General features: G+C 42.6%; 1 protein-coding gene across 1 annotated transcript in view; it reads right to left on the bottom strand.

The window, feature by feature from the left end:
• The window catches only part of ank1a (ankyrin 1, erythrocytic a), a 371228-nt gene that overhangs the window by 263417 nt on the left and 88450 nt on the right, over window positions 1-19361 (bottom strand). Inside the window, exons 11-14 of the mRNA XM_057351699.1 lie at window positions 2556-2753; window positions 2271-2369; window positions 2034-2132; window positions 1256-1354 (exon numbers count right to left, since the gene is read on the bottom strand). Of these exons, the coding sequence (XP_057207682.1) occupies window positions 1256-1354; window positions 2034-2132; window positions 2271-2369; window positions 2556-2753 (495 nt within the window). The remainder of the gene's footprint in view (window positions 1-1255; window positions 1355-2033; window positions 2133-2270; window positions 2370-2555; window positions 2754-19361) is intronic.

Genomic DNA, 19361 nt, shown 5'->3' with positions numbered 1-19361 from the left:
GTGCTCAGAGTTTTGTAAAAAGACAGCATGAGTATAGCAGCCCTTCCTGGACTTTCTTGAACCTGAATAAAATAGTACTCTTGTTTTCTCTGTAATGAAATTTCTCCTGTTTATTATCTGATTATCATTATCCCCCCATCATTCCCTTTTCTCTCTCTCTCTCTCTCTCTCTCTCTCTCTCTCTCTCTCTCTTTGTGGGTTAATGTCTTAATGTTATTTAGACTGTACTGTGTTGTTTCTTTTTCCTTTTATTTAATTTTATTATTTGTTTGTATTTTATGTGTGTTTGTTACATTGGTAGCCCTGTGTAAAGAATCTGGGTGTGATTTTTGATGAGCTTCTAAAGTTTGATAGGCAGATAAATGCTGTGGTGAAATCGTCCTTATTTCAGCTGAGGCTCCTGTCTAAGGTTAAGCTGTTTCTTTCCTTTAACAATCTTGAGAAAGTAATTCATGCTTTTATCACATCCAGACTCGATTATTGCAACTCACTTTATGCCGGAATTAGTCAAACTGCTCTGTCCCGATTACAACTAGTCCAAAATGCAGAAGCTAGACTTTTGACAGGGGCCCACAAACGGACTCATATTGCTCCTCTTTTGAGTTCCTTACACTGGCTGCCTGTACGCTACAGAGTAGATTTTAAAATCGTGATTATTGTTTTAAATCGCTGAATGGTTTGGCTCCTTCATACATCTCTTATCTACTGATGGAAAAGAAGGCAACTAGATCTCTACGTTCATCTAAAGAAAGACTACTGAGTCCTAAGTCGAGGCTGAAGCGCAGGGGCTCCCGTGCCTTTTCTGTTGTTGCTCCACAACTTTGGAATGAACCTCCCATCTCAGTTAAAATGGCCTCATCTGTGTCTTCTTTTAAGTCTGGTTTAAAGACCTACCTTTTGAAAAGGCCTTTTTTTATTTGTTTTTTAATCCATTTTTATTTTCTACTGTTTTTTTGTTGTTTCTCTGTTGTGAAGCACATTGGTCAACTTTTGTTGTAGAAAATAGTGCTATATAAATAAAATGCCATTGCGGGAAAAAAAAGACAGCATTAGATTTTCAAATGTGTCTAACTGCCTAAACGTGTTTAAGGTTTTGACAAAAGAGTGACTTATTCGACACATGGGTTTAAGGCCACTGAAAATTTGGTTCAGAAAAACTAAGCCATCATTTACATTTTCCTCACATTTTTTACATTTCTTTGACAGACATATTTGTGCCCAGTACTAACTAACATTACATTGTTAGTGTCAATACCTTGGCTTTGGCATCCACTGGGGCTCCATTTTGTAGTAGAAACTCAGCAACTTCACAGTGACCAGCTCGAGATGCCATGTGTAGAGGTGTTTCCACTTTCTACAAAAACAGATTGAAATAATGTTAGCCACCTTAAAAACGTGCACTGTGTTATAATCTACCTACTACTTCTTCACGAGTTCAGTAGCTGACAGTATGGGAACTGTATACTATTACATGATACATAATCACTACCCATCTATCCTTTCTGAGTTTATCTGGAACTGGGTCCTGGAGACAACAGGCAGAGAAGGGCAGTCCACATGACCCAGACCTGCCTTGATATATAGCCCTTTGTGTGTGTCCTAGGTCTTCCCTGGGATCTCCTTCCTTGGGAGGCATCCTGATCACCAGATGCCCATACCATATCAACTGTTTCCTTTCAATTTGGAGAAACAGTGCCTTGACTCCTTTCTTCCAGATGTCTTTACACTCTTAGTCCATTTAATTTCCCAACTAATATTCTGATTTCGCAAACAATTTCATTTCAAAACTCAACCCGACTAAAAAAAACTAATGGAACTTTCTCCTGCTCTGAATTTCACCTTTTCATTGGCCCATCTATAATCAATGGGATGTCCTCAAGTTAAAGATCGCTGCCCAAATACATCTTTGGTCATATCCTGAATCAACCCACTGGAATCAGCAGGGGCCGTGCAGAGAAATTTTATAATGGTATTGTTTACTGTGAAAATATAACACCCCACCAATAACTGTGACATTTAATTTAGTTTCTTACCACATTTGAGGCATCTGGTGAAGCTCCTTTTTGCATCAGAAACTTCACTATATTCAGATGACCCATAAAGGAGGACACATGCAGTGGTGTCAATCCTGACTGTTAGATAGAATGTAAACACACAAAGAGACCACGTGGTATGTAATTGTTTCTACAGGATAAGATTGCACAAATCTGTAAACTGTATCAGTAAATAAACTGTACTTAAAAATCTGGTCCCATCTTTCTGTTCCTCACCTCTGTTACAGCTTCCAGGGATGCAGAGTGCTTTAAGAGTAGGTCCATTACACGCATGTGGTTCTTCTTACAGGCAATATGGAGAGGTGTAAAGCCATTCTAAGAATGTTACAAAAATGAATAGATATTAATAACTATAAACAATACATATGTAAATAAAGCTATATTTTCAAATTAGTAATTCTAATTGGCATGTAAAATAATTGCCATGTAAATTACTTAATGTATTGACGTGAGTATGCATGATTTCATTTCTAGTCTTTAAAAAACTGTTTGTTAACTAACCAGAGCACGGGTGTTTGGTTTGGCTCCTTTATCCAAGAGCACCTTGGCTACACGATGATGTCCACAGTGTGCTGCCACATGCAGTGGTGTAAGGTGGTCTAGGGTGATGTCATCAATTTCGGCATTGTACTGTAATAGCTGTTTGACACAGTCCAAATGATCGCCCTGAGCTGCCATATGTATGGGTGACAGGCCATTCTGTGCAAAGATAATATGACAATGTCCATAACCAATGTCCACCAAAAGCATGCATTATTAAAGCAATTCAGTATAATTAATATATCAGAATTAATCATATTATAAAGATTAATGTGATATATATGAATCCCGCTATTTTTTCAAACCTGCTTATTCTCTGTAGGGTCAAGGGAGGATGGAAGCCTATGCCATCATTATAGTCCACATCCTAACCAAACGCGACACGATAACATTCCTGCCACATGAAATTTGTCTGTCCACAATGAACGCGAAAAAGGGGCGTGACGCGACTGTCAATCATAAAACATAATCAATCAGAACAGTTTTTTTTCTGTTTTCTCAATTTGACAACATTGTAGTAAATAATTTTGGTGCACCAGAAAGCATGCTCATTAAAGGTGCTGTGTGCAATTGTTTAGTGGAGCCACTACAGAGGCTGAGAGAGGATTAAGATGTCGTCATGTTTTTGTTTCTTTCTCAAAGAGATAACGTATGAACGCCTTCTGTAGAGCAGTTCATCTGTCAGGGCTACTGTAGAAACAACAAGGGCACCAGTGTTGGGTGTAACTAGTTACTGTAATTAATTACTTTTCCCTTGAAAAAGTAAAGTAAGGGATTACTATTATTTTCTTCTGTAATTTAATTAGTTACTTCTGATGTAATTGAACTAAACACTGTGTAATGTATTCAATAGTGGAAAGACATCAAAATTATAAGTCTAACTTTAAAATGTATGATTTAATGTATCGTTCTCATATTTGTATAATTTGGTCAGTTAATAAGAATAATTTATGTAGTATTTTATCATTCATTAAATCATTTGGAGTGAGCTTTGGAATATGGAAACAAACAGGCTAAGTTTTATCATAAGAGCTACATATGATGCCCTTTCCCTCACCAACAAATCTGCATGTTTGGTGTGGACAGGATCCAGCCTGCCACCTATGTGCAGCTCCAGCAAACCTCAAACATATTATTGTGGGTTGTAAGAAGAGCTTCACACAGGAGAGATACACATGGTGCCATAATCAAGTACTAAAGTGCTTGGCTGCAGCAGTAGAGGCTGAAGATCGGGGATGGACAGCGAAAGTATTCCCAGTGGAAGTGGGCTGCAGGGGCTTTGTTTCCAATTCCACTACAAGGCTGCTTAAGAAAGTGGGGATCAGAGGACAGGCCCAACGTACGGTAGTCAAAGAACTTGCCACTGTCGCTGAAAGAAGCAGCCACTGGCTGTGGTTGAAACGGAAAGACGCAATATGGGCTGCCAAGTGACCACGTAATAAAATGGTATTGTGTTTTATTGTTATGCCATACAAGACAGGGGACACTGAGCTTGCATTAATGGAGCCAGTGGGGGTATAACAGCCTTAGCCAACGGGTTGGTGCATATGGTTGCGTTGATTTTGGTAATGTGTTGAAATTGTATGTCATACGGGACCGGGGGTACTGAGCGCGCATTAACGGTGTGGGTAGTCGTGGCGTAATGGTTAGAGAGTCGGACTCGTGACCAGAAGGTTTCCGGTTCGATTCTCAGGGCCGGCGGGTAATAACTGTGGTGCCTTTGAGCTGCAGTGATAGCTGCCCACTGCTTCTGGTGTATATGTGTTCACGACTTGCAATGCTCTACTCTATGGGTTAAATGTATTTAACCCATCCAGTGAGTTCACTACTCACTGGATGGGTTAAATACAGAGGTCACCATAGCTGACAAATAGGTCACTCTCAAAGGACAGGTCCAGTGAAGGATAATCAAGAACTGGCCAGTGGTGCAGAAAGAAGACAATGGCTGTGCTTTAGGCGGATGGACACAGCATGGGCTGCCAGATGACCTTGTAACAATGCGACACACCCAGGTCTGATCAACCTGCGGTGGGCCTCCCATGGCTGAGGGTGTCTTGTGATAAACAGAGGTGGGTAGAGTAGCCAAAATCTTTACTCAAGTAAAAGTACAAGTAACTAGAGAAATTGTTACTCAAGTAAAAGTAAAAGTCACTATTTTAAAAACTACTTGAGTAAAAGTAAAAAAGTATGCAATGAAAAAACTACTCAAGTAGCTAGTTACTTAGTTACTTTGTATCTGATTATATAGGCATACTACTTTGTACATAAAATTAATATTAACGCCAACATTTTAATATTACATTTTAATCAATATTTTTAATTATCATAAGCAGATATCTTTGCAATATACTAGAGAGATTACTAGAGACACTAAAGAATAGACAAACACAGAAGAGACGAGCATGTCTGTAAATTTCATCTAGTCCTGATGTCAATGTAGTTTACACAACTTATTTAGAATAGACCATGTCAAACTAAAGCATGAACTAAACTCAGAGCATTTCCTAAGATGATCTAGAACATCTGCAGTGCTCTCTAAATGAAATACACATTTTTGAACAAAGCTCATGTTTTCTCGTGTTGTGTCACGTGTGTGTTGTGAAACGCTCTTACTTGTAAACAAACAGTAAACAGTGAACCACACGCCCATCAACAAGTTTTCTTCCTTCTGTTCTTCAAATGTATATTTCTGCAAGCCCACGTCTCTGTGTCTGACAGGTAACGCGCATGTTGCTGTGTCTGACGAACAGGTCGCGCGGGTGCGCGCATATGGCGGGCATTTATCATTGCTGGCAAACAATATGACACATTTGCAGTTTTGATTGTATAGATATAGATTAATATCCACTTCATCCAACGCTCTTTGTGTTCTGCGTGTTCTTAAGTTTCGCGCTACGAGGAGTGAGTAATCCTGCTTCAGATGATTCAGATCGTGCTGCGAACTGAACAAATCATTTGAACTGATTCATTAGCCTATTCAAATGGTTTTGCCCATTGTTCAATTAATGCTTTCAAAAGAATCGACTCAAAAGAATCGATCACTCGGGAATGCCCGTAAAAAGAGAGGACAACCTTGAAATAAACAACGCGTTTTAAAAAGCATATTTTAAAATGAAGGAACGAAGGAACGTCACGCAATGTAAGTTATGTAATGAAGTAAAAGTACAGATTTTCTATTAGAAATTTACTCAAGTAAGAGTAAAAGTACACACTTTTAATTTTACTTAAAAAGTACATATTTTCCAAAATGTTACTCAAGTAAATGTAACGAAGTAAATGTAGCGCGTTACTACCCACCTCTGGTGATAAAGGGCCGAAACACCCAATGAGGCTGAGGTGCACAACTGACGATGTGTCGCATTGATGGGAACCATACAAAAGGCATTGTCAGCAGCACCTTATCCAAAAAGCATCTTTCACCCAGGAAAATGGATGTGATGAAAGTGTGACATGCAACTCATGAGATGTCTCTCTGATAATGGCAAGGAAAGGTAAGTATGCTATGTTTTTCTAGAATCATTTATCCCCCAAACACAGAGGATGCCTACCAGTGAAACATCAGACCTCCTTTCCTCTATTCATATTCTTGACTGCTTACCCCCTGTCATGCATAAGGCGTGGGAAATGTCCTATTGGGCAATTCAACTGTGCTGAAATAGTGGGATTATAACACCCAGTCCTATTAAGCGTATCCGAATTTATTTGAATGAATTAAATAAGCTGTTTCATGTCTATGTTTGAATCAATTCTAATCACGGTTGATGTAGGATATAGAAAGCAATTAGTAATTAAATACTTTTTGGAGAGGGTCATTTGTACAGTAATATAATTACACTATTGAATATGTATTTAGTAACTAGTAATTAATTACTTTTCCAGAGTAACTTACCCAATACTGATGGCGACATGTCAACAACATTCCGTGCAAGGGGACCAGCTCTGTATGTAGATAGAAATAGCTCATTTTAAGGTAAGAAAGACATAGCGCTTCATTATGTAAGGTCTTTATACACCTCTGAGTATATAGTTATGTATATTATATTGCATTTCTGTCAATAGATCCTCCAAAAAAACTACACACTGGTCCTTTAAGATACAAACAGACAAGCACAAAATTAGTGCATAAAAATGCACCAAAATGAAGAACATGAACCACATAATTAAATACAAAATGAGGGGGAAAACGGCAAAATATCAATTTAAAAAAAAAAAAAAGGAACCCGTCACCGGCCTGAAATGTTTGCATATAGGCTCTGACTGATTTGAATTACCACAACATTGCAGAGTATCGTAAGATATTGTATAGTATCGTGACAACAATAGTGATCAGGATATCCAGGAATGGAGTGATCCGGGAATCGTGTGTACTCCCTGGACCTCTGCTTTTCGTAAATGCTTTGTATTTACAAGTATAAGTTGTATAAAAAATAACATACATTGTATAATAATTTTGTACAATACATATTATACACATTATTTTCTGACTGACATCAATGTCATGATATTCAAATGATGATTTGAAAGTAGATGGATTGTAAGAAAATAATTATTTATTTTTAAAATGGCAAGTATTTATTAAGCGATTAGTCAGCAGAAGACTGCAGACTGTGCGTAAGTCTTCTCTTTACCCTGTTTTACTGTTGCCTAGACTGTTGCTTGTTGTTAGTTAAGATTATTTGTGCTTGTGCTTGTTTATTTAATCTACTCCTTGACTGAGTGCTAAGGTTATATGTTACTGAAGTCATATTATGGTGCCATTAAGTCGCTCGTTACTGTTAGACATTATAGTTTTTCACTTCAAAGCAAAGCGCTATTTTATCGCTCTTTGATCTGTGGCCCATTCAAGTCGTTCAGGCTTTGTTTTGCTAATTGAGAAGGCATGTTCAGCTGTATTCTGTTCGTGCTAATCCTAACACATACTTAAGCGGTGCCTCACGGTGCCAGCGGTATCGTCAGACCTCGTGTAAAGACTGACGAGAGTAAAGACCTGCGACTCCATCGAGCAAAGACACGGGAAGGCACTTTAGTATATTTAATATACCTTTGCTTTCACTTTCCTTGTATACTAACAACATGTGTTTCCAGTTTATTCCTTTACTCCACTGCAAACAGTGTTCTCATCCAAGACGCAAGGCACCTCTCACGCGCGTTCCATTCACACCTCCCCTTCTACACCTCTGCCTCTCTCTATGCATCTCTGGAACTGCCAGTCAGCTGTGACTGCCAGTCAAGACTGACTTCATCCATGCTTTTGCTAGCCAGTCTGAGATTCACATTCTAGGTCTTACTGAGACATGGATTCATCCTGCTCTCTCCACAAACTACTCCTTCTCCCACTCTCCCCGCCAAACTGGAAGAGGAGGGGGCACAGGTTTGCTCATCAACAATAATTGGAAAATATTTCCCACTATCTTCACTATGCAACAACTATTCATTTGAATATCACGCTGTTAATATCACTTCTCCTAGAGTTAGATGTGCTGCTTTCATAATTTGCGGAGGATTGCGGCTCTCTTGGTGTCTTTGGGGATTTCAAGATCCACCTGGACAAACCCTATGCTTCTGACTTCCTCACCGCCTCATTCGACCTCATGCGTCTCGCCACAGCCGGTACTCACAGATCAGGACACCAGCTTTATCTCATCTACACCCGTAACTTCACCACAGATAACATTAAAGTCACACCTCTTCACATTTCTGACCACTTCTTCATCACTTTCAACATGCTCCTTCCTACATGCACTACATCTACACCACAACCAGTATATTTTGGACGGAATGCTGTGCTCTCTCTCCCCCAGCACCCTCTCTGCTGAAGTGACATCCTCTCTTCCCTCCAACTTTACATGTCTAGATGCTGACACTGCCACCGACACCTCATGCTCAACACTTAGATCCTGTCTACACAACCTTTGTCCTCCAGACAAGCTTGCTCCACCCCCTCCTGCCCTTGGCTGTCTGACATCCTCTGTGAACAACAGAGTACAGTCAGGGCTGCAGAAAGGAAATGGTGCAAGACAAAGAAGCCTGATGACCTAAGGGACTACCAGTCACTACTCTCCTCTTTTTCTGCTAGTGTTACCACAGCTAAAATAACTTTTTATACCACCAAGGTGAGTAAAGCACCTTACTCTCTGCAGCTTTTCAAGACATTTAACTCTCTTCTTTGCCCCCCTCCTCCCCCACCCACTTCATCTTTGACTGCTGAGGACTTCACTGACTTTTTCACTGAAAAAATATCATCATCAGCAAACCTTTTCAGCACCTCAGACCTCGGCACACAATACCCTTACTTCAAACATTGAACTTTCTCTCTCTTACTCTTTTGCCCCACTGACTGACAATGAAGTCACCAGATTTCTCTCCAGGTGCACCACCAGTCCCCTCGACCCAATCCCCTCCCATCTCCTTCAGGCCATATCCATCACACTCACACCAGAACTCACACACATCATCAACATCTCCCTGCTCATCGGCACTTTTCCATCCACATTCAAACAGGCCCAGGTTACGCCCCTACTTAAGAAACCCACATTGGACCCCTCTACTGTTAGATAGGCAGTTACAGACATGTCTATCTCCTCCCATTTATTGCGAAAAATCTTGAAAGGGCAGTTTTCAACCAGATGTCTTCCTTCCTATCCCAGAATAAACTACTGGATGACAAGCAGTCCAGCTTCAAAACAAACCTCTCCACCAAGACTGCACTGCTATTGGTCACAGAAGCACTGCGGCTAGCCAAGGCAGAATCTAAATCCTCTGTCCTGATTCTGTTAGACTTATCTGCAGCGTTTGACACTGTCAATCACCAGATACTGATAGCAACCCTTTTACCACTAGAAATCTCAGGCACTACTCTCCGCTGGTTCAAATCCTACCTCTATGGCAGATCCTTCAGGGTGTCATGGAGGGGCTCGATGTCCACTCCTCACCAAATGATCACTGGGGTCCCTCAGGGATCGGTGCTTGGACATCTTTGGGACCCATCATATGGGCACACGGCTTCTCCCATCACTGGTATGCTGACGACACCCAGATTTACATCTCATTTCACCCAGACGATACCACTGTAGCAGCTCGCATTACAGCCTGCCTAGAAGACATCTCATATTGGATGAAAGAGCATCACATCCAGCTGAATCCTTCCAAGACAGAAATACTTGTATTTCCGGCACACCCCACGGTGCAACACGATCTCACCATCCAATTTGGCAATCCCACAATCACTCCTTCCAAAACAGCCAGGAACCTCGGAGTCAAATTTGATGACAAGCTGTCCTTCAATGACCACATTGCAAAGACAATGCGGTCATGTCAATTTGCCTTATTTAACATTAGAAAGGTTAGACCCTATCTCACTGAGCATGCGGCACAACTCCTTGTCCAGGCACTTTTAATCTCAAGGTTGGACTACTGCAATACTCTCATTGCTGGTCTTTCTGCAAAGGCTATCAAACCACTCCAGCTGGTTCAGAACGCAGCAACATGTCTCGTCTTCCAATAGCCCAAAAGGGCTCATGTGACACCCCTTTTCATCTCTCTCCACTGGCTACCGGTTGAAGCCAGTATCAGATTCAGGTCACTAATGCTTGCCTACAGGATTATCACTGGATCTGTACCGGCATACTTTAATACCCACCCTTCACTCCTACACCCCATCAAGAACCCTGCGTTCAGCAAACGAGCAGCATCTTGTATTGCCTTCTCAAAAGGGCAGTAAATTGCTTTCCCATTCATTCTCCTTCACAACTCCTTCCTGGTGGAACATTCTTCCTAACTCAGTCCGGTAAACCACATCTCTCACAACATTGAAAAACTACTTAAAACCCATCTCTTCTGTGAATACTTGACAGGCAAAAAAAACTAACCATCTCTCTCTTTCTCTCAACAGGTATTCTTCTGGCTTTTGTGGAAGCTAGTAACTTGGTATTAGCACCTATTGTATTATTGATCCTGTATAACATATTGCTTTATTGCTTCCTGAGAATTGCCCCCTATACTGAAGTGTGACCAAAGCATCTGCTAAATGTAAATGTAAAGTGATGCCCATGGGCGGGTTATGTGAATGTTTATTGTTTTAATATTCCAACCCACAGCCATCTTAAATTGTTGATGGACATGCCAACATGCATAAAGGGTGTTCGATTTTTGCATCTTTAACAACCGTGCTGTGTTTTGCTTTTTTTTTATTGTGAATGAAGTGGATTAGATTTGTCAAATAAACAAATGTTTTAATTAAAAAGAAGCAACTAGAAACAACATATTGTTATGTGGTACATGTTCCTTGGTCTTGTTAGGTGGACTTTGTTTGTATTTTGTTCCCTCCTGTTTCCTGTGTAATTCTTTTGTTCAAAGGTCCCCTGTTGATTGTCTCCCATGTGTGTCTAGTTAGCCCTCATTCATTTGTGTATATATACCCCTGTGTTTCTCTTGTTAGTGGTCCGGTATTCTGTAATGATAATGTAGTCATGTAGGATCCAAATGCAAGCAGGTTTAGTATAAAAGTAACATCCAGGTAAAACAAGGCAGAGAACACAGCACAACAAACATATTACAAAACAACAATACCGGACAACTCCCAAGAGAAACACTAGGGCTTAAATCTACAAACTAATCAGGGAAAAAAGACAAGTGCACACAATCAGAGCGGGGAAATATAAAACAGTACAAAATTGCAGACGAAGCACAAAATGGAGGACAAACGAAACGAGACACAGACAGGTATCGTGACACATATATGTTGTGTGTTGCTTACAACTGTGTGCCCAAAAAATAATGGTGAACATAAGCCTCCTATTAAAATATCAATGGGGTTGGATCTGTATTCTTTTCATTTTTATTTGATTAAATTACACAATATAAAATATTAAAATTATATGAAGAGAGTTTTAACCGTTTTTAAAGGTCCAGTGTGTTATTTTTGGATTATCTTGTAACTACTTAGAGAGTGCTTACTGTGTTTTTTTTGTGTGGTTGTAATACCACTCCCATCTGCTAGAGGCTCTATGTAGCCGTACCCTTTATATATGGGTAGAGAGGAAGAAGAAGTCAAATGTTTGGTGAAGGGGAAGCATGGCGATCCTGTGTGTTAACCAAGCTGTTTAGAGTCCTTTTGATAAAACGTGATTTCATGTTCACTCAAGTAAGTGTTTATTCCAATGTTTGTTTTATTGAGTGTGATTATATCGGGGGTGAAGATGGTTACGTTGTATATGTTTGTGGTTGTTGTTTGGGGTGATATCCTAATGTCAACTTATATGCTTTGTTTATAGAAGGACTCTTTAAATGATGTTATTCCTCAAGGTCCTCAAAATGGAAATTACTATGTGACTGTAGTCACGGGAATGTGAAAGTACAGTATATCATGATAACAGCGTTGCCAAGGATTGAGGTCTTCAGTGCTCTTCACTACCTGGTACAACAGACTTTAAAGGTTGTTCTCACACCTTCGCAGAGACTTTGAGTCTGTGGAACTTCGAGATTATTGAATGTTTGGATTTATGGATTTTGGGGATTTCTTGATCATTGGGTTGAAGCAGTGTGTGGGATATGATGTGTTTTCTATGCCGTTAATACCAAATAAAAAGAGAACTATTTTGCATTATATTTATTTTGGTGTTTCTTTTTTTTTGATGGTATGGTCGGTGGTTCCTCCCTAAAATTCTTGTAGCGTGTCACTAGTAGAAAAGTTAGTGAACCGTTACATATGGCGCCCGAACAGGGACCGTCAGGCCAGCCATCTTTTTTATTTGAGTTATTGTGTGCAGTTTTTTTTTTTTTTTTTTTTTATTTGTGGTTTAATATTGTCATTTATTATGAAGGCAAGTGAAGACATACCCAGTGTTAGTTTCACCTCTGAATCTTTTCTAACACCAAGAGAGCCAATTAATGAATTGTTAAATACCTTTAGCGACATGTATATAGCTTCTGATGATGAAAGTGAAGAGATAGTAGGTAATGTTTCTGAAGAGGTGTTTACCTTTCCTCCAACAACCCCACTAGAGGCCGATGCAGGGATAGAGTTTAATACCTGCGCATCAGCTGTGAATGTGGATGATCGAGTCAATGCTATGGACAAGTGTGTAGCAGACCTCAGCCAACTGGTGAGCGAGCGAGTTACTACTGATGAATTCATTCAGCAGTGTAAGAAAATTGAGGATAGGATGTCATATCTTATTCAACGTGAGTGTGAGAGGGTTAAATTACAGATGGAAATGGTAGTAACGGATTTGGGCCAGTCTATGGTAGATTGTTTGAAAAGGAGGGATCAGCAACTAGAGAAAAAATTTCAAGCTCTGAGGCTGCCTTCGTCTACACCCCAATAGTCCCCAAAACTAACCCGTTTGATAATGATAATCTCATCACCTTTAGTAACATGACCTATAATCCCCAGTCTAATTCCGTTCTTAACCAGAGTAATCAATCAACCAGTCCGTATAACCCCCCAGTTAAACTTGATTTCCCCAGTTTCAGTTGTACTCTTGAAGATGACCCAGTTTTGTTTTTTGAACGTTGTGAGGAATACTTTGCTGTCCTACCTCTCACTGATGAAGAGATTCTTGCTGCACTTTCAGATGTGCTAAAAGGAACTGCTAAAGATTGGTGGATGGCAGAGAGGAGATATGTGATTGGCTGGAAACAGTTCAGGGAGAGATTTTTGCAGTCGTTTCTAAGTGAGGATTATAAGGAGGTAGTCGCTAGGAAATTGCAGGAAAGGAAACAAGGTGCCAAAGAAAGTTTCAGAGACTTTGCTTTTCAATATCGTGCTTTGTGTTTACGATGTAAAAGGGATATGTCTGAGCACGAAGTACTTCAAGCCATTTTGAGAAACTGCAATCCACGTCTTGCTAGTTTATTGCGAGGAACTGTGAAGGATGTAGGAGAGTTGGTTAAGACTGGTACGCAAATTGAACTTTTACAAGAATATCTCACTATCCATAGTCATTACAAGCAGATGTGTCATTGCCATAGTTGATATAGGAAGTACTTTGTACTTTCTCACTGATCCAAAAGTCTTTATGGAATCAATTAAGGCCCAATGAAGAATGTCAGTCCACTGAATGTCAGTCGTTCCTGTTGGCCAACGGCCAGAGACAACAGTCCCTGGGAAAAGTGAAGTGGTGGTGTGAAATTCAAGGACAACCTGTGGATGCAACTTTCTTCATTATGCAAGATGCAGATTTGACACTTCCTGTCATTTTAGGTATTGATTTTCTGTTAGAGTCGAGGATCGTGCTGGATTTCCACAGGGCCCAGTACAGAATGCCTACAAGGACCGAGCCGAAAGCCATACCTTTCCAGCAGCAGGACATTCTACCCTCCACATATTTCTACCTTGCTCTACCAGGTCCTTCTGCTGATGAAGAAACTCTCCAGCAGATTCGTCAGTTAACACAAGCAGCAGACACAGACTCCGTTACACAAGAGAAACTAGAGGAATTTATGTTAAAATGGCCTACAGTATGTATTCAACAAGTGGGGCGAAGGGACTGTATTAAACACCGCATCATAACCACGAACGAGGTTCCAGTAAGAAAACGTGCTTACAAGGTTTCAGTGCAGAAGCAGCAATTTATCGAATCACAGATTCAAGAGCTTCTAGAGAATGGCATTATACGGACATCTACTTCACCATGGGTCTCACCTGTAGTTGTTGTCCAGAAAAAGGATGGAGGTTCCAGATTATGTGTGGATTATCGAGGTCTCAATGCCAAAACACACTTCGATGCTTACCCTATGCCCCAAATCCAGGATATCCTAGAGTCTTTCAATAGAGCATCTGTTTTTAGCACATTAAACTTAAAAAGTGTCTACTGGCAGTTAGAAATGGAGGTGGACAGTATTCAGAAAACTGCTTTTTTAACATCTTCTGGACTGTATGAGTTTCTTTGTATGCCTTTGGTCTTAAAAATGCTGCTGCCTCTTTCCAAAGGTTGATGGAACATGTGTTGCATGAAGTGAAGGGGAAGTTTTGTATGGTGTACATCGATGACATCGTGATTTACTCCAGGACAATCTCAGAGCATTTTCAGCATCTGCGAAAAGTTTTCGCATGTCTCTACAAAGCTGATCTTTCTCTCAACCTAAAAAAGTGCAACTTTATCCAGAAGTCACTCTCATTCCTTGGGCAGCAAGCGTATGACACCATAAAGCAAGATTTGATCCAAGCACCGATTTTAGCCACTCCAGATTTAACGAAACCTTTTAGGGTACAAACTGATGCAAGCGATGTGGGTTTAGGAGCTGTTCTTACCCAAGAGACAGATGGAGAGGAACATGTAATCGCCTATGCATCACATCTGTTGAGAGGAGCAGAAAAAGCTTACTCCGTGTCAGAGAAAGAATGTCTGGCTGTGGTATGGGCCGTCAAGAAGTGGAGACACTATCTAGAGGGTCGATCTTTTGAAGTGGTAACAGATCATGCTGCTTTAACATGGGTTCCCTTTCTGTCGGTCTCTCGACGTTGTGTCGAGCCAACAGATGGGGTTCGTCCTTGAGAACCAATCGCTTCCGACTACTTAGAAAAAGCCAATGAAATTGGCGAATGAAATTTGCATGCCGGACTCCGCACTCCGGGTATAAAATGGAGATGGCGTGCCTCATTCATTCACCTTTTGTTCTTCGGAGCCTTAGCTCATGAATTGCAGACCTTGCGTGCGGTTGGTCAGTCAGACGTTGCGGTCACGGGTGGCTGCCTTCTCTCCAGAACCAGCCACCACCTCGCATGCTTCCCTGACCGTGACGAGAATGGCTAAGGCCATACCGTCCGCCAAGGCGAGCAGCGAGGGTGATATGGGGGCCACTGCGAGCGTAAATCCGTCAGCCAAGCGCTCGCGGACCGCTCGCACCCCGTCTCGCTCGCCTGACCATTCCCTAGCAGGCTGTACCATACCGTCTGCATCCTCATTCACGCATTCAGAAATGGTGCGATGAAAATTTTATGGAGCTTTATGGAGATGCAGATTTCATTTTCCAACAGGACTTCACACCTGCACACAGTGCCAAAGCTACCAGTACCTGGTTTAAGGACCATGGTATCCCTGTTCTTAATTGGCCAGCAAACTCGCCTGACCTTAACCCCATAGAAAATCTATGGAAAATCTATACATGCTCATACTTTTTATGTTCATACTTTTCAGTTGGCCAAGATTTCTAAAAATCCTTTCTTTGTATTGGTCTTAAGTAATATTCTAATTTTCTGAGATTCTGAATTTGGGATTTTCATTAGTAGTGCGATATGCCAGACCCAACAATGCAGAAGAGCTGAAGGCCACTAAAAGAGCAACCTGGACTCTCATAACACCTGAGCAGTACCACAGACTGATCGACTCCATGCCACGCTGCATTGCTGCAGTAATTCAGGCAAAAGGAGCCCCAACTAAGTATTGAGTGCTGTACATGCTCATACTTTTCATGTTCATACTTTTCAGTTGGCCAAGATTTCTAAAAATCCTTTCTTTGTATTGGTCTCAAGTAATATTCTAATTTTCTGAGATACTGAATTTGGGATTTTCATTATTTGTCAGTTATAATCATCAAATTAAAAGAAATAAACATTTGAAATATATCAGTCTGTGTGTAATGAATGAATATAATATACAAGTTTGACTTTTTGAATGGAATTAGTGAAATAAATAAACTTTTTGATGATATTCTAATTATATGACCAGCACCTGTATACATGGCATGCGTCAGAAATAAGATGTTATAGTGCCGATAATGTATGCTAATAGTATGTGGAGGTAAGGCCACTATTTAAGGTCTAAACCTGGGTTTTAAAGTGAAAGTGAAGAACGGTGTCATCACTATAGCAATCAATTCATATGTGTCCTTTTTAGTGGAGTACACTTTTATCTGAGTACTTATGTGATCGTTTAGTAAGAAGAATATACTCATACTGTGCTTAAAAGAGCGTTTGAATAGCTGTATAGCAGTTAAAATAGTAACAATAACGTTTCATGTTATTTTTATGAATAACCTTGCTATACATTGTAATCTGGTGAATGCCACTTTGGTGAATTAAATTCCCAATGTCCTGAAAATCTGTACATTGTTCCATTGCCCCCCTAATGTGAATACATACATGCAAACTGTAGTGTGTGTGTGTGTCCCTGTACCCCCATTTTGTGGCACGCACAACATTTACACCCGTTAAAAAAAATGTTAGTGATTTTTTTTCACTACATCAAAACCTGAAATGTAACATTACAACACAAAGCAGGTGCCCCTTAACTACAGTAGGCCTAACTGTTAAAAATGCTTGATGAAAAGAGTTGTTTTTTGTGTTCTATTCTACAAAAGTGTCATGTTAATGTGTAATTCTTGTAAAATAGAATATTGTAAATTGCTGAGATTCATTCTTATAAAATCTTTTAATATATAAATCTTTTAATGAGTGGATTCTTGCGTGTGGGTAGGTGGGTTGATGGGGGGCACCTCTGGGGCTGTTGCCCAGGGGCACCATGAGGTCTTAATACGCCTCTGCTCTCTGCCGACGCACCCTAACCCCTTGGTGTTCCATGACCTTCCTTCGAAAAGGGGTCCCCCTGGGGCAGGTTACGAGGGCTGGGGTGCAGTGTGCAACGGGCACGCAGTGTCGGGGCTTTGGATGGGCCCCCGCCTGCACTGGCATATCAATTGCCTAGAGCTGTGGACCGTGCTACTCGCACTGAAGAGGCTGCAGCCTCTCGTGCAGGGCAAGCCCGTGCTGGTCCGGTTGGACATCACTACTGCCGTAAGCGTATATCAGCCGTCAGGGTGGCGTGCGCTCACGGCAGTTAACACGACTCGCCCTACTCCTCCTCCTGTGGAGTCAGCAGGTGACCCGCTCTCTGCGTGCCACGTATATCCCAGGCAACCTGAACCAGACAGCCGACATGCTCTCTCGTCAGTTGACGCCTCGCGGAGAGTGGCGACTCCACCCCCGCGCAGTCCAGCTCATTTGGGTGCAGTTCGGGCAGGCTCAGGTAGACCTGTTCGCCTCCCTGGAAACCACCCATTGCCCGCTTTGGTACTCCCTCTCCAAGGCTCCCCTCGGCACGGATGCCCTAGCGCACAGCTGGCCGCAGGACAAGCGGAAGTACGCCTTCCCCCCCAGTGAGCCTCATTGCACAGACTCTGTGCAAGGTCAGGGAAGAGGAGCATCAAGTGTTACTCATTGCGCCACACTGGCCCAACCGGACTTGGTTCTTGGAGCTAATGCTCTTGACGACAGCTCCCCCCTGGCCGATTCCCCTGATGAAGGACTTGCTTTCCCAGGGGAAGGCCACGTCATGGCATCCCAGGGCAGACCTCTGGAACCTCCATGTCTGGCCCCTGGATGGGACGAGGAGATCCTGAGTGGCCCACCCCCGGCGGTGGTAGAAACCATATCTCAGGCAAGGGCACCAGCCACTAGGCGACTGTACACTTACGAGTGGCGCCTCTTCTCGTCCTGGTGCTCTTCTCGAAGAGAAGACCCACGGAGTTGTGCGATCGGGACCGTGCTGTCCTTTCTACAAGAGAGACTCGAGACTAATCTCTCCCCATCCACACTGAAAGTGTATGTAGCCCCATTGCCGCTCATCACAACTCAGTTGCTGGAAAGTCTCTAGGACAGCACGACCTGGTCATCAGGTTCCTAAGCAGCACGAGAAGGCAGAATCCGCCTCGTCCGCTCTCCATACCCTCTTGGGACCTTGATGTGGCCCTGGCGGGCCTCATCAGGCCCCCCTTCGAGCCCCTAGGAGATGCCGCTCTTATCTCACGATGAAGACGGTTCTCCTGATGGTGCTCGCCTCCATCAAGAGGGTAGGGGACCTACAAGCATTCTTCGTGTCCCCTGACTGCCTAGAATTCGGACCCAGGGATTCTCACATTATCCTGAGACCTCGGCCCGGCTACGTGCCCAAAGTTCCCACCACTCCTTTTCGGGACCAGGTGGTGAACATACAGGCGCTCCCCACCGGGGAGGAAGACCCAACCCCGTCCGTGTTGTGTCCAGTACGCGCACTGCGCCTCTACTTAGACCGCACGCAGAGCTTCAGGAGCTCGGATCAGCTCTTTGTCTGTTTCGGAGGTCAGCAGAAGGGGAGGGCTGTCTCCAAACAGAGGTTGGCATACTGGATTGTGGACGCTGTCACGACGGCCTACCAATCCCAAAACCGCCCGTGCCCACTAACAGTGAGAGCTCACTCCACCCGGGGTATAGCCTCCTCGAGGGCACGCGGCGCCTCTCTGACAGACATTTGCAGAGCTGCGGGTTGGGCTACACCCAACACCTTCGCGAGGTTCTACAACCGGCAACATGCAGGACCGGCAACCGGTAGGGTGTACGCCTATGGTAGTTCCTTCTCCCCCTTTTTCTCGAGTGGGTCAGCGTACTAATTCAGCCTCCCTTCTTTCCCCACTGGACGAAGAATAGGCACTCCATCCATCACTAAGCAAGCACCTCCTGCGGGCGGGCTGGGCAGAGCAGCCCTGCCCCTTGGGCCGGGAACCACCTGAGTTATTCCCAACATAGCTCTAACCGGACCCAGTGCAACCGGACGTTGTAACCCCCCAGCAGGACGGTTCCGTCTGATGTATCCTCATGACTGGTTCCCACCTTGGTAACCCATGACCTTCTCTAGGTGGACCTCCACCTCGCGGTTAACTCCTTCAGTCCGCACATTCCTCCCATGAGTTCTCCCCTAACGGTGAGACCATGTTGGTATCTCCACTAAACTCCTCCCTGCGGTAGGAAGTGTTCTCTGTAGCGCGTCCCCCATTTGAGGAAGTAGCGCTTAC

Source organism: Triplophysa rosa, linkage group LG2, assembly GCF_024868665.1.
Source record: "Triplophysa rosa linkage group LG2, Trosa_1v2, whole genome shotgun sequence".
In the NCBI taxonomy this organism is placed as follows: domain Eukaryota; kingdom Metazoa; phylum Chordata; class Actinopteri; order Cypriniformes; family Nemacheilidae; genus Triplophysa; species Triplophysa rosa.
Note: the sequence above shows the minus strand (reverse complement) of the source record. Positions and strands in the feature narration are given on the sequence as shown.